The 21,776-nt window shown below is 49.8% G+C and overlaps 8 protein-coding genes across 8 annotated transcripts; 5 read left to right on the forward strand and 3 right to left on the reverse strand.

The window, feature by feature from the left end:
• Window positions 1-920: 920 nt before the first annotated feature.
• Window positions 921-2,176, reverse strand: NCS57_01301000 (Lactamase-B domain-containing protein; the record flags this gene model as incomplete). Its single annotated transcript, XM_053062663.1, has 4 exons — window positions 921-1,397; window positions 1,452-1,569; window positions 1,618-1,758; window positions 1,815-2,176. The coding sequence occupies 4 exons, from the start codon at window positions 2,174-2,176 to the stop codon at window positions 921-923; spliced, it is 1,098 nt and encodes a 365-aa protein (XP_052907558.1).
• An 850-nt stretch (window positions 2,177-3,026) lies between these two features.
• On the reverse strand, window positions 3,027-5,987 carry NCS57_01301100 (uncharacterized protein; the record flags this gene model as incomplete). The annotated part of the gene is made up of 1 exon (XM_053062664.1): window positions 3,027-5,987. One exon carries the CDS (start codon window positions 5,985-5,987, stop codon window positions 3,027-3,029), a length of 2,961 nt encoding a protein of 986 aa, XP_052907559.1.
• A 1,240-nt stretch (window positions 5,988-7,227) lies between these two features.
• NCS57_01301200 (Zn(2)-C6 fungal-type domain-containing protein) lies at window positions 7,228-8,946 on the forward strand (the record flags this gene model as incomplete). The annotated part of the gene is made up of 2 exons (XM_053062665.1): window positions 7,228-8,025; window positions 8,080-8,946. Exons 1-2 carry the CDS (start codon window positions 7,252-7,254, stop codon window positions 8,944-8,946), a joined length of 1,641 nt encoding a protein of 546 aa, XP_052907560.1. The 5' UTR covers window positions 7,228-7,251.
• A 696-nt stretch (window positions 8,947-9,642) lies between these two features.
• NCS57_01301300 (PALP domain-containing protein) lies at window positions 9,643-10,617 on the reverse strand (the record flags this gene model as incomplete). The annotated part of the gene is made up of 1 exon (XM_053062666.1): window positions 9,643-10,617. Exon 1 carries the CDS (start codon window positions 10,603-10,605, stop codon window positions 9,643-9,645), a length of 963 nt encoding a protein of 320 aa, XP_052907561.1. The 5' UTR covers window positions 10,606-10,617.
• A 945-nt stretch (window positions 10,618-11,562) lies between these two features.
• Window positions 11,563-12,015, forward strand: NCS57_01301400 (uncharacterized protein; the record flags this gene model as incomplete). The annotated part of the gene is made up of 2 exons (XM_053062667.1): window positions 11,563-11,874; window positions 11,938-12,015. The coding sequence occupies 2 exons, from the start codon at window positions 11,563-11,565 to the stop codon at window positions 12,013-12,015; spliced, it is 390 nt and encodes a 129-aa protein (XP_052907562.1).
• A 1,620-nt stretch (window positions 12,016-13,635) lies between these two features.
• NCS57_01301500 (Alpha-amylase) lies at window positions 13,636-15,114 on the forward strand (the record flags this gene model as incomplete). Its single annotated transcript, XM_053062668.1, has 3 exons — window positions 13,636-13,894; window positions 13,948-14,057; window positions 14,104-15,114. 3 exons carry the CDS (start codon window positions 13,636-13,638, stop codon window positions 15,112-15,114), a joined length of 1,380 nt encoding a protein of 459 aa, XP_052907563.1.
• Window positions 15,115-17,649: 2,535 nt separating this feature from the next.
• Window positions 17,650-18,984, forward strand: NCS57_01301600 (DAO domain-containing protein; the record flags this gene model as incomplete). The annotated part of the gene is made up of 2 exons (XM_053062669.1): window positions 17,650-17,856; window positions 17,911-18,984. The coding sequence occupies 2 exons, from the start codon at window positions 17,650-17,652 to the stop codon at window positions 18,982-18,984; spliced, it is 1,281 nt and encodes a 426-aa protein (XP_052907564.1).
• A 1,364-nt stretch (window positions 18,985-20,348) lies between these two features.
• On the forward strand, window positions 20,349-21,658 carry NCS57_01301700 (TauD domain-containing protein; the record flags this gene model as incomplete). The annotated part of the gene is made up of 4 exons (XM_053062670.1): window positions 20,349-20,792; window positions 20,845-21,041; window positions 21,093-21,437; window positions 21,487-21,658. The coding sequence occupies 4 exons, from the start codon at window positions 20,349-20,351 to the stop codon at window positions 21,656-21,658; spliced, it is 1,158 nt and encodes a 385-aa protein (XP_052907565.1).
• Window positions 21,659-21,776: the final 118 nt, after the last annotated feature.

Here is a 21,776-nt window from a genome sequence, read left to right on the forward strand (position 1 = left end):
TTTCGCTTGATCCTCGAAAGATCTGAATGTTCTAGATGTAGTACTAAATGACTCTCATTGTTGATTTGGAAACCTCGCTGTTTCGCACTGTAGACTCTACAACAGCGACTCGGTCAACCTCGAGAGATGGTAGTGGCGAGAGGAAGAAGACCTTTTACATGTATGACCGTTGTGTTGAAGGCTCAGAGCTACGGGGACTCTGGGCTGCGGCCACAAAAAGTAATGGAGGCCAAGTCTGACTTGGATTGCATCTGGAACTCGGTTGTCCTTTCCAATCAAGCGAAACTGAGGCTGAAGATATTGCGTGTTGCCCAATTACAGAGGAATGCCCGGAAAGCTGCGAAACTATAGCTTGAAAAGACTGGCAAGATCAACGAGGCAAAAGTGAAGAACGGGGTGTCAGGTCATTAACGAGTATTGACCTTCGAGTTCAACATGTCTGCGCAACCACTATCCCTGTTTAAAGGGATATTCGACGAGTTGATTTATATGTATGATATCTGCCATACGTTGCCCGTCTATTCGTCTTTGGCGTCTTGGATAGAGCCCCAACGAACCCATAATCAGATCTAGCTCGAGCACCACCAAGCCCACATTGGTAGCGTTGAACCTATATGAGCGGCAGACGATTCCTGGTATTCGAATTATCGTTACAGAAAGTCGTTGACGCCTGATCAATTGGGTTCTGAGGCCGTACAGGCGCTCATGCTGCCATGAGAAAGCTGAAGCTCAATGAGGAACTACCCGTTCGCACAAAGGGGTTTCAAAAATGTTCTCTCGAACTAGTGCTGTGGCTCTATTATACATAAAAGGGTGATTTGGTAAATGCCGTATCCTTGTAGGCGTATAGCTTCACCCAAGCGACTCTAACTTCACGATCCCATCTATTCTCCATTCTCCTGCATGTGTTGTCCTGACTTCTACCCTGACTGGGCCTTCACGGCCGCGTGGAAGTCCTTCAAGAACCTCCACCTGCTCTTCTCCTTCCATCCATTTTCCTTCCAGTCATTGACCTTGTCCGGGAAAAAATTGATCACATCCAGAAGAGTGTTATCGTGGGCAACGACCACGAACACATCGTCTCTTGCATCAAGCTCAATGACCTTGCCTACTGAATTTTCTGCCTCAGCCACGTTTCTATCTGGGGCTTCTGAGAGATTCTGGTAGAATGGTTTATCTCGAACCTGTTGTGGGTGGACTTTGACTAGCACTTCACCTGGACAAATACTTCCAGGCAGGAAGGACGGGTTAGAAAACGGGGATGGTGAGATATTTTCAGGTAGAGGCAGATATTGTGAAGGCCGGAAAGAGCCACAGTGATGGGCTGTATCAGCACCCATGAGAACAAAGGTCGAAGGTGTAGTTCGAGCCAGCGCGGCCATATGACCGACGGTATGCTAGAAAGCACTGTTAGGTCGCCAGTGCTTCAGTATGTTGGTTGGCTTTCTTACACCGGGAGAATCGAGAAGATAAAAACTTCCATCCTGAAAGTAGTCGACGGTACGGATGTCTCCAATCTTTGTGGCGCCTGAATGAGAGTCAAAGTCGATCTCGTGAAGTTCACGCCCCCTGTTTCGTATCAGCAACTGTGCCGGATATACCAACTCGTCCACGTACTTGTAATCCGTCTCGAGAATTAATCCTTCAGGGTTTGCAGGATAGCCGGGCAAAAGAACGTCTTTAAAACCTGGGCCAACAACCAGAGAAGTCGTGGGGGGGAATGTTGAGGGGTCTCCAGAATGGTCAAGATGCCAATGACTGAGGAGCACAGGTGTAAGTAGCCTTTCAGTTTGCAGGTAAAGGACTCAACATACCTCCAGATGATGGCTTTGATGCCGTTCAAGTCAATGGAAGCTTCTGTCAGAATCGAGGCAACATCGGTATCAACGGTTACAGAAACTCCCAACTTCTCTGACTCTGCGACAAAAGACTGGAGGATGGCTGGTGGGGAAGCGCCAATGTCCTTGCGAAGCCCTAAGTCGAAGATGAGCTTCTGGCCGGATGGATGCTCGATCAAGAATGAGTATGCAGGGCACTCCAAGAAATCGTGACCTGGAACATGGTCCTTTACAAAGGTTGTCATTGGTATACGCAGCCGCGCAGTGCTGTCAATGACTCTGACATCCACCACGTTAGTTGAGGAGGGAAGTTCGAAGCTAGGAAGAGAGGCTGCCATGATGAGGAGAGATCTCGGATGTGCTGATATGTTTGTGATTGTGTCTTTAGTGGGAGGTGTTTTATTAGGCGGCCAACCATTTATACACAACGTGTTACTCTTCCTGGCTGTTCAAGGTGATGCTATTCCTCCGCGTTGCAAGCCACCGCCCACTTTTTCGAAGCCATTCCCGCAGAGTTGGTCCGGTGATCAGGTACAGTGGCTTAGATAGTGCCATGCGGGAAGCACAGCATAGGCACTAACAGAATCTAAGTCCCAGAGATCTCATTCCTCCGGTCCGTCCCTTGGCAGGCCAGGGTCTCCCCTGTCAAGGCCACAATCTTTTTATGACACGAGAACAGCTAGAGTCATTCTGCTGGAACTACATGTTGTCTAATGGTGCTGAGTGGGCTCTTGTTAGGACCAAACACGTAACTAGGCCGATGATGGAGTGGTAGTGAATCATCCACGGTCAGATTATGGGCAAGGCATGCTAACATTGCCTATTAGCTTCGAGGTTTATGGAGACAATTGTTCGACAATACGCTTGGCAAAGTTTGGGTTTATGTTATATCCGCTGACAAATCTCGCCTCCAGATTGATGATACCCAATGGCTGGTGGTAAGTAGAAGAGCCGGGCCCTGGAATATTTGAAACCCGAGGCACGCTTGGTAGGAAAGTGCGGCGAGGTTGAAAGCGTGGCCGTTTTGTGCAGACTGCATCTGACCCAGGTAGTAAGTATTCCGATTACATAGCTATAAATGGCTGAGATCATGAGCCACTCAAGGTCTCAGTGGCAATAGGACTCAGTTTAACTCTAATGAATACCAAGTATCGGCGTAATGACAGAATGGAAAATGCGGCTGAGATTTCAGGCGTCCTCCCACTGGTAGATGATATGTCGCTCCCCCAATGCCGCCTTGAGGACCAATAGCAAGTCGTCAACCGAGGTCAGGAACTTCAGATACAGAGTTACTGCCACGCAATATCGTCGGTGGTTCTCGTCCTTCACTAGTGTCGTGGTTAAGATGGCATCGCCGCCCTGGGCGAGGTACGCCTCGATGGCCTGGCGGACGAGAGGTGCAGGCAGCCTCTCTGGTAGAGGGGAACCCGTTCTGAAAGCCTGCTCAATAATGCCAAGCACGGCCATGATGTCTCCAATGGAACGGTCATCGAGGATACCCGCCGTGCGAACGAGTCGTTCCTGTAGTTCCTTTGGGAGAGAGCCCGCCAGCTTGAGAAGACTTCCAAGAGCCTGATTCATGTACTGACACTGCTCTTGTGCTTGTACGAGGACTTGTTGATTGAATGGTCCGAAGCTGAGCTCGCCCTTGAGAAGGCCAATCGAAGCACTGAGCGACATAAGGACCTCTGATACCTCGATAGATACCTCCTCTGCTACCGTGCTGAGTGCTGGGTTTTGATCCGCTCGACCCCAGTGAGAGATGAGGAGGGCGTAGTGATCAGAAAGCGTTCGGACAGAGTTTGCGAGTGTCTTGCAGACATGAGTCGTAGCCGAGGGAGGACTCGGAAAAAGCTGCACAATGAATGCGGCAGCGAATCCAATCAAGACGGTAACTAGCCGTTTCCAGAATGCAACTTCACCCTTGCCTGGAAGTCCATATTGTTGAATGTGGTCATGATCCCAGCTGAAACCAACAACGAGGGCAAAGGTGGCTCCAGCCATGATGCTCGCCTGGGCGTACGCTGGGGGTAGAAAGATTCGCCACCACATTAGTGGAACAAGCATCACAGCTGTGATGGCTCCCATACCATAGGGATTCCCTGGGCCATGGCCTGATCCGATATACCATGCAACCATGCCCATTACGCCGCCAAGGACTGTCCCCAGTGTCCGCGCAACTAGGGAGAAGGTGAAGTCTGCCAGATACACAACTAGACATGTCTGAGCGCTGATGACGGCCCAGATACCCTTTTCTCGATAAAAGAAGCCCGCGGTGCGAGGAAGTGATGCGGGAATGGACAGTGCAATGGTCACAATAACCATCCGAAATGCGAACATGCCAGCGGGGTTTGTGAGCCATCCGTAAGTTGCAATTAGCACACGGCTCAAAGGGTTTCTGCGGGAGGACGAGCCTTGGTGCACTCGGCTAATCTCCAGGCGTCTTCGAGCCTCCTTTGTCTGCTCATCGAACGCAGCGGAGTCCTTGGTCAAGTCAGGGTCGTCCTCGTTTGATGTGCCAGAGACTGGAATGGTAAGCCGCCCGTTGAATAACCAGGAAATGGCATATTGAAAACGATAAGGGATCCAGATGCGATGAGTAGTTCGTATCTGCGACAGTTGGAGAATGTAGTCAAGGAGCTTCTCTGTTGTTTCTACCATGTTCAATATCCGCTCCTCAACCACCATGGAAATAACGATACCGGGAAGAAACAGATTATCCGTGCCTTCGATATGCTTAAGTCGACCATTCTCGTCAAACAGCTCGGCATGAGTTTCAAGGACGCCTTTTGTGGTGTTGACAATGCAGGTTTGCCTTGCAGCACGGGAGGCGGCGAGAGCGTCTTGCATATGGCGTGCCAACTCGTCAAATTGAGACTGAGAGGGTTTTCCAAACCATCGGCATGAGTTAACAGCATGAATGTAGTCGCTGGCGAGCTTGATAGCCTCGGAGCCTGTTTGTAGCACTTCAGAGGTGGTCTGTTCCAGTGTCGTCCTTGTTCGGGAGCGGATGGCGGCGGTCTCGGGTGTTTGAAGGGCCTCCATCAGGTTGGCGCTCTCAAACCGGTGTCGTTGACCAATTTCATACCCTTCTTTCTCTATAGCTCGCCCGCCGCCTTTGTCGTGACGCGTTACCGAGTGTTCTTCCTGCTTTTGAGCTGCCCGTATCCTGGCGATGTGGAAGTCGATCAAATACAGGCTCGCAAACATGACCTCTCGAACACGCCCCTGCAAGCCATGAACATCGTCTGAATTCCATCTTCCACGAGAGAAGTCGAGAGGGAGAAAGGCAAGAGATGGTTGTATGGCTTTGAAAACTGCAATCATGTTGGCTCGGGTTGCTCTTAGCTCAGCCAGGGAAACGTGTTGATCGGCTAGACGTTTGCGCGTCGAGTCCAACGCCTTATCCGTCATGCGTACGAGCTTCTCTACCTGACCCAGCACCACGTATGATGTTGACTGGGGGAAGAATAGAACGCAGCATGCTGCACCAAGTCCAGCGCCGACAGCACCCGGCTTCACTAGAACCGAGGCCAAACTGCCCAGGAAACTTGGAACCGTTGGGCCCACGAGTATGAAGATGTCGGTAACAATGGTGCCAAAGATCTGCATGACAATGAGCTTGGGGTTTGAGCACCTCAACCGTGCCAGGACGTATATGAAGAAGCAGCCCATGACGTAGAAAACCACTACTACACGTGCGTCGATCAGAAAGCCTTTGTGAACCAGCTTCTGTGCCTCCCATACCACGCTCTGACCAGATATCTTGGCCGCTGCAGCAGCTTGTTCCTGCAACGCGGCAAGCCTGGCATGTATGGTGATGTTGGGTCTCGCTGCAAACGCGGCCTTCATTGTGAGAAGACCCCAAGCCCAGGCAAGACACATGCCGAATAATAGCGAGAGGGCAGCTAGCAGGTAGACGAACAAGATGCTAGCCGGCGGAACAATGAACAAGAGAATGGCGGCAAGGAATGAGGCTAGGCCGATGCTCTGGAGTGCTGGGTCAATGAAGATAAGAAGCATTGAAATCCACACCGCGGCCCAGCAGCGGAAGAAGATTTTGAGGTCATGGAGGTTGAAATGGTCCAGCCACTTGGGAAGTTGTCGCCGCCGAGGCTGTTTGAGCGGTTCCTCTTGAGAATCCACCATTGTTCATGCTGCTCACTCGTTTCGGGGGGATCATCAGAGGGGAAGCAAGTCGTGGTCGGTCAGCACCATCATCGTATTTATTGGGGGGTCCAATATTTATTAATATTGGGGCTGGTACCGGTGGCTATGACGTCTTTGTGCTCACAATTCCGCCGATGCAAACCTTGATGCGTGTCTAGTTCCACTGCTAGCAGGGTCCATGCAGCCCGCTACGAGAGTTAATTGATTGTGAAGTGTCCTTGTCTTATTGACTTGAAACATGCTGATGATGCGGTGAGGGCGACACCCACCAGCCTCGATAATTATTTGTGAAGGTCGTGTCTCGCCATCGGAGAGAAAGTTCGAGGCACACCTATCAATGCTGGAAATGGGCTTTCGCGATAGCGTCAACGGGTCCTGGTCCTGGTGTCAACCCTGAATAGATGTGGGAACAGTCGTCATGGCTCCATATCTTGGCCATGGACACCTTGGTTAAGTGTGTGTAGCGGTGTGTATATCTAGTATTTCACACAAATTGACCATTTGGCTACAGAATTAGGCCAATCCCAATCTTCAATTACCTTCGAACCTAGGTTACCTCTGTAAAATAAACAAGGAACAATAATGAAGATTTCTTGTGCAGGCCGGCCCAGAACAGTAGCTGACTCGTGCGGGCTGTGGCCTCAGGCACCCATCAAGACCATTCAGGTAAAGTGTGTGACTGGCCATTCCCAAATCATCTCCAACAAATCTCCCGCAGGGTGGTCAATCAGACAGGAGAAAAGAGCGGCACAGCTGGCGTAAGAGGAGATAATAATTGTAACCATGCCTCCTCGATCACAGCCACGTGCTATGACCTTCACCGGGTATGTTGATGTGCTCACGTTACGTCTTCGAGTACTGATAGTCAGCTTGGCAGCTGCTGGACATGCAAGAGAAGAAAAGTCCGATGTGATCTTCGACCAACAGCGTGCAAAAACTGTGAAAAAAGGGGGATAGTCTGTGAAGGCTATGGAATCAGGCTACAATGGGTTTCAGACTCGCTAGGACAGGCGGAGTCGGGAACTGGCCTTCAAGGGCGCCGTAGCCTTCGACTTGGTATGCACCATCACTAACACTCCGGCTCCTTCACTAACCCATTTTCATAGACCAGACTTGCAATCTGTATGAATCAGCAACCATCGACAACTTTCTCTCGGCCATTGACCACGAGATTGAGTCAGGGCTATCATCTCAGCAAGGTCCCTTCTCCGCGTTCCCAGCCAAACCAACAGACACGCCTGGAATGGATGCATCTACTACGCAACCAGAGACTTTTCCCACGCCCATAGTCCCAATGGAATCTGATTTTCAAGATGCAGTTCAAGGACAGCAGTGGATAGCCCAAAGGGCCTCTTCTCTTGAACTACAGTTTCCTGGTACTGAATCGACCCCAGACACAACGCAGTGGTGGCCATTCGACTCCGACCTCCCATCCTCCTCCTCAGGGTTGGAGCTCGACAACTCACCAAGTGATATAAGCCCTCTCGGTTGCTTCCCACCAGTCGAGGAATCAAGTGACCAGCAAGCCTCTTTTGACCCTGATCATGTCGAAAGAAATCACCAACTGACACCGACATCAGATGCAGTATTGAACTTGACCAAAATCGACACACACTTACCAAAACACATCTCGATAACGCTGTTTGGGAACGCAGAGGTCGATTCGTTGATGAACCATTACAATTTACACGTGGCAGATCTTCTCCAACCGATAGATCATTCCGGGAACCCCTTCCGAACCTTGTATCTGTCCACGGCGCTTGAAGGAGTCTCATATCGTGCATGGGATACGGAAACACCGACAGCAAAAGTCTACTCTGCTCTTTCTCATTCTCTGGTAGCCGCCTCGGCTTTTCACCGATGGAATTGCGACCAACTGCAACCCCATTATCGAGAAATGGGTGTCAAGCATCGATACTACGCCATTCAGGCACTGCAGGGTGCCATTCAACAGGCAGCCCCTGCTGCAAATTATAAGATTTTGATGGTTGCAGTGCTATCTCTCATCACTATAGGAGTCAGTCCAGGCCTAGGTTAAGACAATTGGACGAGCCCTGCTAATGCAGCACAGGTACTGTCGGGAGAGGGCGACGACTTTCGCTTTCATCTTAATGCTGCAGCCCAGCTACGTAGTCTACGCAGTCGATGGAAGATCATGAGCCGTCAATCGAGACAGCTCAATGAGATTGGGGCCTTTCTAGCATTGTTGGCTCGCACGCTCACCTTCCAAACCTCCACATCATCTTGGCCCAGCTGTGATGCCCAGTCCACCGCAGAGGACAGCACGATTATAGAGCGGAGCGGCAGCTATGAGTACTTGTACGGTGTCACGCCTGATATAGCCATGTTGATCTACCAAACATGTCAATTGGCCGAGCATCTGGCACGATTCCACGAAAAAGGAGAATCCATGCCGGATGACTTTCTGGAGAAGTGTGAACAGGTTGGAAACAGGCTCCAGGCCTGGCGGTTCAACTCCGAGAAGATATCATCAATCCCACGGGGCGATGAATTGAGGTTCACGATTCTGATGCACCAAGCCAAAGCCTGGCACAGCGCAGCGCTCATCTACTATTACACTCGCATCCAGGATTGCTCACCTGAGGATCTCGTCGAAGAGGTCGAATGCGTGGCGGAGCATATGCAAACAACTGAAGATGTAAAGCTGGCATTCGACACTGCATATGAAGAGCCAAAAATGGCGCCCCTCACTTGGCCAGCGTTGATTGCTTCTTGCAACGCTATGAGATCCAGGCGTGAGGTTTGGCGAAGGTGGTGGGCACGCATGCAATTGTACAGGATCGCCAATATTGATAAGCAATGGAGCATAGTGCAACAGATCTGGGAGATAGTGGACGGTCGAGAAGAGAAAGGAGAAGGGTCTGTTACTTGGACCCAAGCTTTTGATAGCATCGGGATACATGTATTGCCAACCTAGTTGGTGTTTGACGAGATCTTTCTCCGAGACCAATGGGAGAATTGTTGAAATTGTGCATTAGCTTATTGGTTTTAGAGATGCCAAGGTAGCCAGTCAAGCAGATTTCAAGTTGTTGTTATAACACTATTTAATCAATCGTTGCCTCAAATTTGATCATCTTGTAGGTGCCTCAAGGGCCGCCGCTTCGCTTCTCCCATAGACACCCAAGCAGGTTGCAGCGAAGCAGCATGAACACGTCCTTCAGCACAATGACACCACGAAATCCAACGCGGCATAAATTCTTAGCTCTGAGATGGAAAATCTCTTCTGACAAGAGGCATTCCACTGCGAGGTAACTATGCTGACCCTCCTTTGTCAGAGAAATAAACTCTCTAAGCAAGAGACTCCGAGGTTTTCTCCACACCAACCACACTAAAGAGGGTATCGGGCCGCCAAGTGGGCTACACACTGCATTGCCAAGATGACCCCATGATGACAGTCATATTCACACCCTTCCAGAAGATCAAGCGGACAATAATACTCTGCAATTTCGACGCAGAAGGGTGAGCTAGAAATATCATGGAAGAAATGTCTGGTCTACAACATCGAGACATTGAAGGTATGGCGTATGCAACCATCATCTATTATCTATACCACCTAATGAATTCCTTTCTCTAAAACCGTGCTTGCCATCATTTTCCCACCAAACCGATATTCTTAAGAGTCATAGATCACCTTTGATACAACACCTTGATCAAAATTGCCGCCACACAGAAGAACAACACTGGTCTTCCCCGCCATGTCCTTGGCAACCTTATTGAAGCCCGCAAGGGCTAGAGCGGCAGAACCTTCAACAATCATGTTCTCGTCAAAAGCAAGAGCCTTCAGGCTCGCAATAATATCTTCTTCGTCGCACTCGATAACGTGGTCTACCACCGAGCTTGCTAGCGGCAGAGTGATGGTGTCTTCGTCGATACCCCCTGCTACCGCCTCAGCGAGGGTGGGCAGGTGTTCCGTCTCAACTACTCGACCAGCGCTCATGGAAGCAGCCAATGCCATCGAGTTGATGGCAGCAATGCCGTATACTTTGGTCTGAGGGTTGAAGGCTTTGATGACAGACCCAATGCCACTAATCAATCCGCCGCCACCCATGGAGATGAAGACGCAGTCTACCTTGTCGCACTGCTCAAGGATCTCTAGTCCAATGGTGCCCTGGCCAGAAACGATGTCACTGTCGTTGTAGGGCGAGATGTATGTGTATGTTCCAGAAGCAGCCAGCTGCTGTGCGTGCTGCTCAGCCAGGCCTGTCTCAGCACCGTGCAAGATCACATCAACGCCGTATGATTTGATCTTTTCAAGCTTTGCAGGAACCACCGTCTCTGGCAGCACAACAGTGAGTTTCTTTGAAAGGGCTTGAGATGCCAAGGCGGCACCGATCCCATGGTTGCCAGAGGATGCTGTTATGAGCGGCCCTTGTCCAGTATGGGCTGACATCTTGGACATGGCGCCCCGAAGCTTGAAGGATCCGGTAAGCTGAAAGTTCTCCGCCTTGAAGAGAACCTTTGCGCCATGGTCTTGCCCCGTCTTCCTCGCTGGAATGAGGGGCGTTTCGTAGATGTGATGGCGGATGCGATTCCGAGCTTGAACGGCAAGAGCGGCGATTTCATAGAAATTCGACATGGTGGACTTCTGAATAGCGAATATATGTTGAAGGGAGATAAATCGGAAGGTTGGTCGGGGTGGCCTGGTGTTTTTTAAACCTTGGTCTTAACATACCTCAATTTGGTGCTTACTGATAACTAGCTGGGCCCGAAGGGGTGAATGTAGTCTTGAATGGCTCAAGACCTGCATCCGAGATACTGCCCCCAAATACTCCCAGTCCTTTCTGCTCGTTCATTGAGCTATATTTTACTAACTTCCAGAGTAGATTCATCTCATTTCTTGGATTGTATCCTATAATTACTTCATGGTGTTTCGCTGCCACGATTGAAGGCCTCCGAGTCATTTGCTCATGCTCTAGGCTCTTACAGTGTCCCGGGACGAAAGTAGGGGCTGGCCAACACGTTCTTTTTCTCACAGCTCTATGATTTCCCGGCTGCTTTTCCTACCGTAAGCTAATGCGTGAGTAAACGTTGCCTTCCCCCTCATCGCTGAGTAGAGGTTACAAGCACATCTACTCTATCCCTCAAACCCCTCACCCTTGTAGCAAGGCGGAAAGATACGTAAACATGGCCAAACTGACTCACCAATGGGCTCGTTGTTCAAGTGACTCCGAGTTATTGTTCCACATGCAAGCTAAACGTTGCGGCTTCTGTGGGTCAGATCTCGGAGTCTCTTGCTCTACCAGTCCCGGGTGCGGGCATCGGCTCTACATGGCCCACCCACTCTATGAAGTATAAGCCAATTATGAAGCAAAATGGAAGGCAATATTAGCAATGGGTCACGGAGGATGCACATCTCCAGGAATAGAAGGGTAGAAGATAGTGTCAAATTGACAGCAGGCCCATCTGGTCCAGAGAGTAGGTGATCATCGTTAGCTGAGTTCTTCGTGTATATTTACTCACTACCCAGTTCCCTATTATCTACTCATATCGAAAACGTTCCTTGATTTATCTCCTTTCCCTCAAATTGCGCACCATGTCGTATCGAGAGCCTGTTGTTACTTCTGCGGCTTGCGCACCCCTTCCCCAATTCTCCCAAGCCGTCAAGTTCAACGGAATGGTGTACTGCAGTGGCACCATCGGAATTGACCCAGCAACTGATGAACTCGTCTCAGGAACGGTAACGGATCGCGCACGCATGGCTCTCAAGAACCTTCAAGCTGTACTTGAGGCCGCTGGGAGTGGGATGGATCGCGTGGTGAAGGCAAATATCTTTTTGGCCAACATGAAGGATTTCGATGCCGTCAATATTGCCTGGGATGAGTTCTTCCCCAAAGATCCCAAGCCCGTGAGTTTGGTCAAAATTAACCAGCTCTTGGACTGAGTCCAGACTGACAACCGCTTTCCTTAGTGTCGGACTTGTGTGGCTGTCCACCAACTTCCACTGGATACCGATGTTGAGATTGAAATGACAGCGAGCTATGACTAGAGGGTGCAAACTAGCATTGTGTCTGTGAAATCGGGTTTCAGATCAGGGGAGATCATTGCCACCGAACTGCTGTCCCCTCAACAGCATTGTGAAGGCCATCGAGCCAATGTCTGGCAGGGGTTTGGTCATCAAAAACAGGAATAGATCTGGATTCATGAATTGTATTGTGCAGCAGTTCAATCTACAGACAACTGAGACTCTACTTATCCTTCGTGCCCTTCCGGTGCTGCCTCAAATCTCTGGCTCCATGCTTGTAGCAAGGTCAATCAGAACAGGGTTCGCTTTGCCTCGGCCAACAGCCAGCATATAGATGCGCTTTGAAGAACATGTTGGCTATTTTATAGTCGCAAATTTAGGTGAGCGTGTGCCGCTTCCGCAAGCCGAATAGAGTTATCGAGCCAGAAGGTGGAAGCAATAGCAGCAGCTGATAGCAGAACGAAACAATTTATCGAATGCTATTGAATGCCCTTTAACATAAAAGATTCTTCCTAGTAGATAAAAGCTCTCTGATCAGGTTAAAAGTCGCCTTCTCCCGTCTATCCTGACTATATAATTGCATCTATTCCAAAAGAACGAATATCTTAGAGCCGAGCCTGTCCGGCTGGATTCACAGCGGGGTCATTCATAAGTTATTTTACGTGCAAACATGACACCATACTCTGACGTCCCTACTTTTTCCAATATTATCACTTTCAGCTGTCATTCTTTGTAGACTTGTTCTTTGAGCCGAGGCCCGAAACATGAGTCTGGGGAAGAAACTCATTGCAACCCAAACCCACCTCTTCTTGGGAGCGGCCCGAATTATATGTAGCAGGGATCTAAGGGCCGATTTATAGTACAGTCACTTGAAAGGTTATTCGACGGGATCGGCGGAAACTCTACAAGGGTTGCGGAGCTTCCACGCTTGAGGGGAGTTCCTTAAAGACGTGAAATGAGGCCATCAACATCCCAGCAAACGGCGCCAAGCACTGTCCAGCATACAGAAGCATTCTTTCCTTCCCATTTTATGTAAAAATTAGTAACCCTCCTTGATATTCCTTACTCTTTCAACCTTCTCTCTTCATCATTGCCGATCCTGGCCCTGCATACCCCGTGGGGGAAATCTCGTCGGACCGGCATCGAGCCAATAGCACACCTACATCTGGGTATGTAACCACTTTCAGCAGGCCCGCCGAGCTCATATTAACCTCGCATGATTATGCGCTGGGCTTCGGGCCGATGAGAATACAGGGACGCACTTGATGCAACAGCCTGTCGAATGTTTCCAATGGGATAAACCACGCCTTGCACCCCTGTAACACACATCGTCATTGGGTGGGCAATCTAACTCGAAACGAGATTCTATTAGTCTACCCCGCAGTAAGCACCAATCATTCCAGTGTCTTGAGCTCGGTCGCTTTCAAGCGAATCGGGCCTCTCGCGCATTCAACCCCAGGTGATGAAGGCTAAACCGGATTGGCTCCCACGCTCATGACAGGGGCTCGTGACATTCAACTCTTGTGGACGGGTTTATTAGAGACATGAGATCCAAGTATTTAGATGCTCATGAGTGCCACGCATTCCACTGTCCGAGTGCAAGACAGAATACCTCGTCTTCAGCAATCATTCGTCCCAGCCAAGATGAAGCCCCTCTATGCATTGGCTGCTGTCTTTGCCAGCATATGTCCAACCGCTCTTGCAGCAGATGCCGCTGCCTGGAAATCTCGAAACATCTACTTTGTTCTTACCGATCGGATCGCTCGCAGCTCCACTGATAATGGAGGCGCATGCTCAGACTTGGGCTCCTACTGCGGCGGGACCTTCAAAGGCTTAGAGTCTAAGCTTGACTACATCAAAGGCATGGGCTTTGATGCCATCTGGATCACCCCGGTTGTCTCTAGTAAGCCTGCACGGTCCATATATAATCATCTCAGTCAATAACCATGTCCCCAGATACTCCAAATGGATACCATGGGTATTGGGCCGACGATTTGTATGCCATCAACTCCAAGTATGGGACAGCTGAAGACTTGAAGAGCCTGGTCAGCTCAGCCCACCAAAAGGTGACAATTCCATGTCCTCTAGCAGGCCCAATACTGACATATATAGGGAATCTATGTCATGGTTGATGTGGTCGCCAACCACATGGGCCCAAATATTGGGGGCCACAAGCCTGAGCCTCTGAACCAGCAAAGCTCGTACCATTCGGGATGCGAGATTAACTACTCCGACCAAACAAGCATCGAGGTTTGCAGCATCGCTGGCCTCCCTGATGTCAAGACGGAGAATTCCGCGATCCGCACTCTTTACCAGAATTGGATCAAGTGGTTGGTGAAGGAGTACCAGTTCGATGGTATCCGGATTGACACAGTCAAGCACGTCGAAAAGGACTTTTGGCCCGGCTTTCAATCGGCTGCCGGAGTATACTCGATCGGAGAGGTTTTTGATGGGAACCCTGACTATCTGGCTGGATATGCTAGTGTCATGCCTGGCCTTCTCAACTACGCCATCTATTATCCGATGAACAGATTCTACCAGCAGCAAGGATCGTCTCAGGATTTGGTCAACATGCATGATGAAATCAGCGCCAAATTCTCCGATCCTACTATATTGGGTACCTTTTTGGATAATCACGACAATGCTCGATGGCTAAACCGAAAGAACGACGTTTCCCTTCTCAAGAACGCCCTGGCCCATGTCATTCTCGCCAGAGGCATCCCCATTGTCTACTACGGAACCGAACAGGGCTATGCGGGAGGGAACGATCCAGCGAATCGGGAGGATCTCTGGCGAAGTGGATTCAACACCAATGCAGACTTGTACCAAGCCATCTCTCGTCTTTCCAATGCACGATCAAAGGCCGGAGGTCTTGGCGGGAATGACCACAAGCATCTATTTGTGGAAAACAACGTCTACGCATGGAGCCGTGCCGGGGGGGACCTCGTCGTTCTCACCACCAATCGGGGCCAGGGCTGGTCGGGTCAGTACTGCTTCTACACACAAAGGCCAAACAAGTCATGGAACAATGTTTTTGGACAAGGTTCATATGCTTCAGATAATGATGGCCGGGTTTGTGTCAATGTCACGAACGGGGAGCCTGTTGTCTTGCTTGCGAGCTAGGCAGCTGATGGCTGATGCTTTGTGCCCTCTGAGGCAATTCATGTCAATACTTGTTTCATTTCGAACCCACTCATTTCAAGAATATTCAGTGTTTTCAGAGTACATAGGTAGTCCAACCGTATATAACATGATCAGTCTTTACCCAAAATTTTAAAAATGAAAAACGAGTGGACCACGCGAACACAGGGCAAAGCCGATAAGTGCAGCACAGTGGCTGTCAAGCTTGACTCTATTCACAAATGCTGACAGAGACAGGGAGCGACAGCCCATAAGTTCCATCATCGGCAGGTGGGAATTATAAGTACCGTAGAGTAGAATTGGGTATGGTTTAGGGTATCACTGCCTCGCTCTTGTAAAGAAGCTGATGATGCATATAAAATGTCCGTGGGCAAACGGCTTCGATGCGAGTGTCAGGTTTGAGTAAAGATGAAGCCACAGAAACGCTTTGCCTGAGCCACGCATGCTGTTTTTTCTCGGGCGAAACAGATGTAAGGCGGGGTTATGCTTTTATCGATGGGCGCGTCGGGGAAGCTTCGGATATCTTCTCGCTATAATTTGAAAACTTTTTTACTGGTGTAGTGCCCACTTTTCTTGAGGTGGGTCCTATTGCTCACGTAATTAGGTCTAACTAATTTCGGAAGGACGGGATTTCGTCTTTAAGCGGGTCCGCATATGTACACATCGCTCAGCAGAACGTGGTCGTCAGTAGCACGTTGAAGAAGCGCAGCTTGGTCCCAAGTTCACAGCGGGTTGCGAGAAGAGATTTGGGTTTTGAAGTTGATATCATACTTTGGAAAGCTTCTTAAATTATAGTTGTGCCATGGATTCAGGAAATATAAGCTGCTTGTTAGGATCTCGGTTGCTGGTCCCGATGCCGTGGATAAGAGCATGCCCTGAGATGCAAAGATAATAGAATAACCAGAGGCTACGAGGTCCAAGAGTAGCAGGTCATATGTCTATGATTCAGTGTTAAAGCTGGTGTTAATCGAGTGGTTTCATGCGGTCAAACATCTGTTCCTTTCAACAAACATTCTCACCCAGGCGCACAATCAGGGTGGAAGCAACACAACCCTCTACGATGGTCCTCGTTGACACTCGTATATAGTAAGGCCCCTTATTCATAAGTTAAGCTCAATTGTCATTAGATCGGGAGACAGAAAGCCTAGATGTATCTGATTATACTAATATCAAGCGAACTTGCTTGATGGCGTTCCAAGGTAATTATGTCTGACCAAATCGAGTGGTCAATCACTTTTCGATGTGAGATTCTTACCCACCATTTCATGCCATTTTGAAAGTCAATGTGATCTCAATAACGCCTCATAAGAAGTAGGTGAGAGACGATGCTATCAGCGACCATTCGTAGATTGCCGTGTCTCCTCGGGTCGTATTCCGTAGTCACGGGCGCCACTTTTGAAGGCGGTCGTAGCCACAGAAAGGACCACACTTGGCGTGAGCATCTGTAAGCAAAAGCAATGTGTTGATACATTCTTCTGTATGCTCAAACGAAGAAAAGTTCGGATCATGTGCACTGCGTGCATGGGTTTGTCAGTCAGGTTGATCGCGAGATGTACTGACTTGACCCGCATATTCTGAACGCTGGAGTTGGAATCTAGCACTTTCCCACACTGAGTATCACTTAGGCATGCTCCATGTTGGAGACCGGAAAGAAGTGCATGCAACATGTCGACTCCAATTGGCACACTCTGGCAACCCTATGTGCATTTCACATCTGGCCCATCACCCATTTCAAGACATGACTGAGTCCCACCCAATTGCTTGAATCACAGTCCCCTATATCAGACGACATCTCTCTTGAGGCTCAACTATGGACACCAGCAGTCCAAGCTTGAACTCGTCATTCGGCAAATAAACATTGATGGGTGCAGCAACCGGCTTCTCTGCCGATGAGGAGACGCCGAAAGACCAGATGACCGGTGGGGACCGTCCGGGGCAGTGCCGGCCGCATCTGGGTGATAAAGGAACCGGAAACTAAGCGCCGGCAGCTGCATTGAGATGGACTCAAAGGAAACTTGTTGGACGTGCTTCGGGTTAAATTTGTAGATACTATCTTGCGATGTAAAATACGCTGCCTTCGAGTTTGGGTAACTCGGAACTCTCAAGACTTCTCTCACCAGCCAAAGACTCGGTTTCCTCCCCGCGCCTCGGCTATCGCGCTTGGTGTATCTTCTCCGATCCGGGGTCGTAGGAGGCTGGGAGTGGCGAAGAAGCGGGGGAGGGCGTCGACAGGTGGTGGAGTCGATTCTTCTCGACTTGGAATCGTCGGCTACGCTAACTAAGTTGACAGAGGAGGGGAAACAAGCATGCAACTCTACAGGCCTGTCCAACCAGCGGTGGCGGAACTACGATGATGGCGGCGATATCGGCTGGCATCCCGAGTCCCTCCCTATCTTTCATGGCCAGCAAAAGTCGGAAACCAATGATGACGAGAACATAAATCCCCTCTCTGACCCTCCGCTGGACTTCTCTTGCTGTTGTTCAGTATCTCTTCTTTACGTCCCATCACCTTTCATAATGGCTGACACATCACGACCCGTCCTGATTCTCGGCGGAGGCTGCTTTGGCCTAGCGACCGCGTACCACTTGGCCCAGAATGGTTACTCAGACATTACCGTCTTGGAAAAGGACCACGAGGTCCCCAGTCGCTTCTCAGCAGCCAACGATCTCAACAAGGTGATCCGAGCCGAGTATGCCGATCCCTTCTACACCGAGCTGGCTCTGGTAAGTTTCCTGAATTGCATTGGCCATGCACACTTTACTGATGCATTTGAGTAGCAAGCCATCCGGAAATGGCAGACTGATCCATTGTACAAACCGCACTACCACGAGACGGGCTTCCTCAACGTTGGATCCAACAACGCGCCCGACCAGACAAAACGAGTTCTCGAGAGTTATTACGCATCTGTCAGGGACAATTCCGCCTTCAATGGCAAGGTGCAGCGCGTGAACGGAAATGCCGACATCAAGAAGCTGGTTCCCGCATTCCATCATGTGCAGCGCTGGGCTGGCTACTTCAACAAGCTGGCGGGGTACGGTCACTCTGCCAACGCTTTGAGTGCTGTGTATGCAGAGTGTGTCAAGTTGGGCGTCAAGTTCCAGCTTGGCAGCCAGAAAGGAGAAGTTGAATCCCTGGTCTACGCATCGAGCCGAAACGGCACCAAATGTGTTGGAGCAAAGACCCGAGAAGGCCGAATCTATCTTGCCGACAAGACTATCGTGGCTTTGGGCGCCGATGCCTCCAACATTATTCCCCGCATGGGCAAGCAAATGACAGGTCGCTGCTGGGGTGTCGCACACATTCAGCTGACTCCTGAAGAGGCTGACAAGTTGAGAGGCATTCCCGTCACCAACGTGCGGGATCTTGCCTTCTTCTTCGAGCCCGACAAGGCCACCAACAAGCTCAAGTTCTGCCACATGGGAGGTGCTTACACCAACTACGCTTGGTCTCAAGATGGTCTCTCAATTCCTTACTCCGAGCTCTCCGAGTCGCAATTCATCCCTGAAGAAGATGAGGTGCATATCCGAAAACTCCTAAGAGAGGTGTTCCCACAGCTCGCGGATCGCCCGTTGATTGACAGACATCTGTGCTGGTTTGCCGACACGGATGACTCAGATTACATCATTGACTTTGTGCCTGGAACCGACTCTTCACTAGTTGTCCTCTCCGGTGACTCGGGTCATGGTTTCAAGATGCTTCCTATTTTCGGACAATGGGTACAGAAGTTGTTGGTTGATGAGAAGCAGTCAGAGCCCAAGTGGCAGTGGAAGACGTCAAAGCCCAAGGAGACGGCCGCTTGGCGTAGTAGTGGTAGTCAGGAGCTTGCAAGCGTAGCTCGCGCCAAGTTGTAATTTCGTTGTTGTAATATGTATTAGATAGACTAGATTGAGAGTCATTGAATAGTCATGCAGCTGGTATGAAGCAATCGCGGAAATGGTTCATTCCCTGACAGCTCTATTTCCATCCAAATGGCCTTGAGGCGCTTCTTTGGTCTATTAGTTGGCTTGCGCGCCAACCGAGTCCCAAGAATATTGAGACTCGATGATGATAATCTTGGAGTTCTGAGGGTGCATATCGTACAGGTTCGTTGATCATACTGCAAACCCTTTGCGGTTCGATGTCTCGTAACTAGATTCCAATACTTATTCAATTAGTCAGTTCTTGGGCTCAAGGCTTTCTCGAAACATGCATGAGATGAAGACCACCGGTAGTTGGAGGAAGGCAATCCACAATCCATGCTTAGTATGTCTATATATGATTGCTTTCAGGTGCGGTTGCTCGATCTTTCAAAGATTGACATTTCCATGAAGAACCTCATTTGCGTAGCTGTACCTTTTGGGTAGCCTAGGATCGATAGTTTCTTGAGTCAAGGATGTGACAAAGATGAACAACACGATTTTCAACATGGTCAAGCTGTTAACACTCTTGCACATGGTCAAATCGCATAAACCTTGTCTGCGTTTCACCGGCTGCCAGTTTGGCAGAAGATTAAACGGCTGGCAGCACACTTACAACTGTAAGAAGGCCGAAGCGGTCGAAGATGATAGTTCGTTCATGACAGCTTTTAAATCAGAGGCAACTAGCCAACACCACGGAAGATCATAATATCGAGCCTGTTAAAGACTTATTCGAAGAAATAACACTCAAGATAGGTATCTTGAAGCCATCGGGGCAGTATCTTTCCTTATCTCCGGCCGATTAAGATCATGATGCATACATCGGCTCCCACATAGGTACTTAACAGTCTCGTTTGCTCGGCCCGCGACCGAAGAGCCCAAGTATGACTGCACAGTCACTTCTCAGAAATTGCATTACAAATCGCTACTGTCCGAATCGCAAGCCATGAGAGGGGATCCTTCTTACAAATCTTGGACTGCACACCATCTTGTGTCTATAGAGGGGTAGGCAAGCCTATCCCATTGTAGTCAAGATCCTTCATGGCGCCATTTTCTGTGGAAAACACTGGCCAGATGTTAATGTTGCAATGAGTTTTGCATATCGCATCGGAAGCGATAACCAATGAGATGACGTGCAAACCAGGTTGGTCATCGTGTGCCATTATGGCGAGATGACCTTAATTGGGGAACCCGGGGATCGATGCAACAATGGCTATGCCATAAATAAGCGTGTGCTTGGCCATATTAGATGGAACAATCAAACAGATCTTCATATCCCTTCGACTAATAATCCAATCAACTCTCAGCCACCCCACACCATGGTTCCTGCTCCGATCGATCCCAGCATCAAAGATGTTGCCGAGCCCATCAAGGACTCTCTCAAGCTGCCCGCGCCGGCTCGAGAGAGACTTGAAAAGGCAGGCATAGACCTGTCTAAGGGCTACCCTTATCGTCCCTCGCGTCCGCTATATCTGCAAGACGTGTACAAGATCCGTGATCAACCTCGTGACTACGTCGACGCAGGAGCTAGGGCAGACAAGTCCAAGAAGAACCTTTTCTCTGCGGCGACAAAGGTTACCGACTTGACTGCCCACATCGGAACTGAGATCGAGGGTCTGCAGCTCAAGGACCTCACAAACGAGCAGCGTGACGAACTTGCCTTGTTGATTGCTGAGCGAAGCGTCGTCTTCTTCCGAGACCAAGATCTCAGCCCTCAGCAGCAGAAGGAGCTTGGCGAGTGGTACGGGGAGGTCGAGGTTCATGTAAGTATTTAGGAGCCAAAGTTCTTACAAGTAATCTGACATTTTGTTCCAGCCTCAAGTTGCTCAGGTTCCAGGCCTTCCAGGTGTTTCCATCATTTGGCCTGACCTTCAAGCCACGGAACGACCCGCAACCTTTCGCCAGCCTGGAGGTGCGTCAAGATGGCACACAGATCTAGTCCACGAGCGCCAGCCTGCTGGAATCACTCACCTTCACAATGACACTGTTCCCAGTGTTGGCGGTGACACTCTGTGAGTTTTGCTTAACGTCTATTGAACGATCAAATACTAACGGGTCGAAAGCTGGGCCAGCGGATATGCTGCCTACGAGAAGCTGTCACCAGAGTTCCGCAAGATCATTGACGGAAGGTCTGCTGTGTATCGATCTGCACACCCTTACCTGGACCGAGATGACCCTGAGGCTGGTCCCAAGTACATCGAACGTGTTCACCCACTCGTTAGAGTCCATCCTGCGACCGGTTGGAAGGCCCTTTGGGTCAACCGAGCTATGACGGATAGGATTGTGGGACTTGACAAGGCCGAGAGCGACGTCATTCTCGGATACTTGTACGATGTGTACGAGAAGAACATTGACATCCAGCTGCGCTGGAGGTGGACACCTCGAACTTCAGTTCTTTGGGACAACCGGTATGTACCTTGATCCAACACATGGGGAAGTCAAGACTGACATTTGTAGTATTACGATTCACAATGCCAGTTGGGACTACAGTGGTAAGGAGCCACGACATGGAACTAGGGTGACATCGTTGGCTGAAAAGCCTTACTTCGATGCCGCAGCTCCAACACGACGAGAAGCTCTGGGATTGCTTGGTGAAAGTGAGAAGGAGGAACTTGAGGCCTCAAAGTAGACTACCTACTGGCATATAGCAAAGAAAGGTGATTCAAGGACTGCTTGGTTTTGTGAATTCTCATGCGCGGTAGAAGTGACCTGTGATCTACAAGTCACTATAAGGGCTCGAGGCAATG

Source organism: Fusarium keratoplasticum, chromosome 11 (genome assembly GCF_025433545.1).
Source record: "Fusarium keratoplasticum isolate Fu6.1 chromosome 11, whole genome shotgun sequence".
Taxonomy (NCBI): Eukaryota; Fungi; Ascomycota; class Sordariomycetes; order Hypocreales; family Nectriaceae; genus Fusarium; species Fusarium keratoplasticum.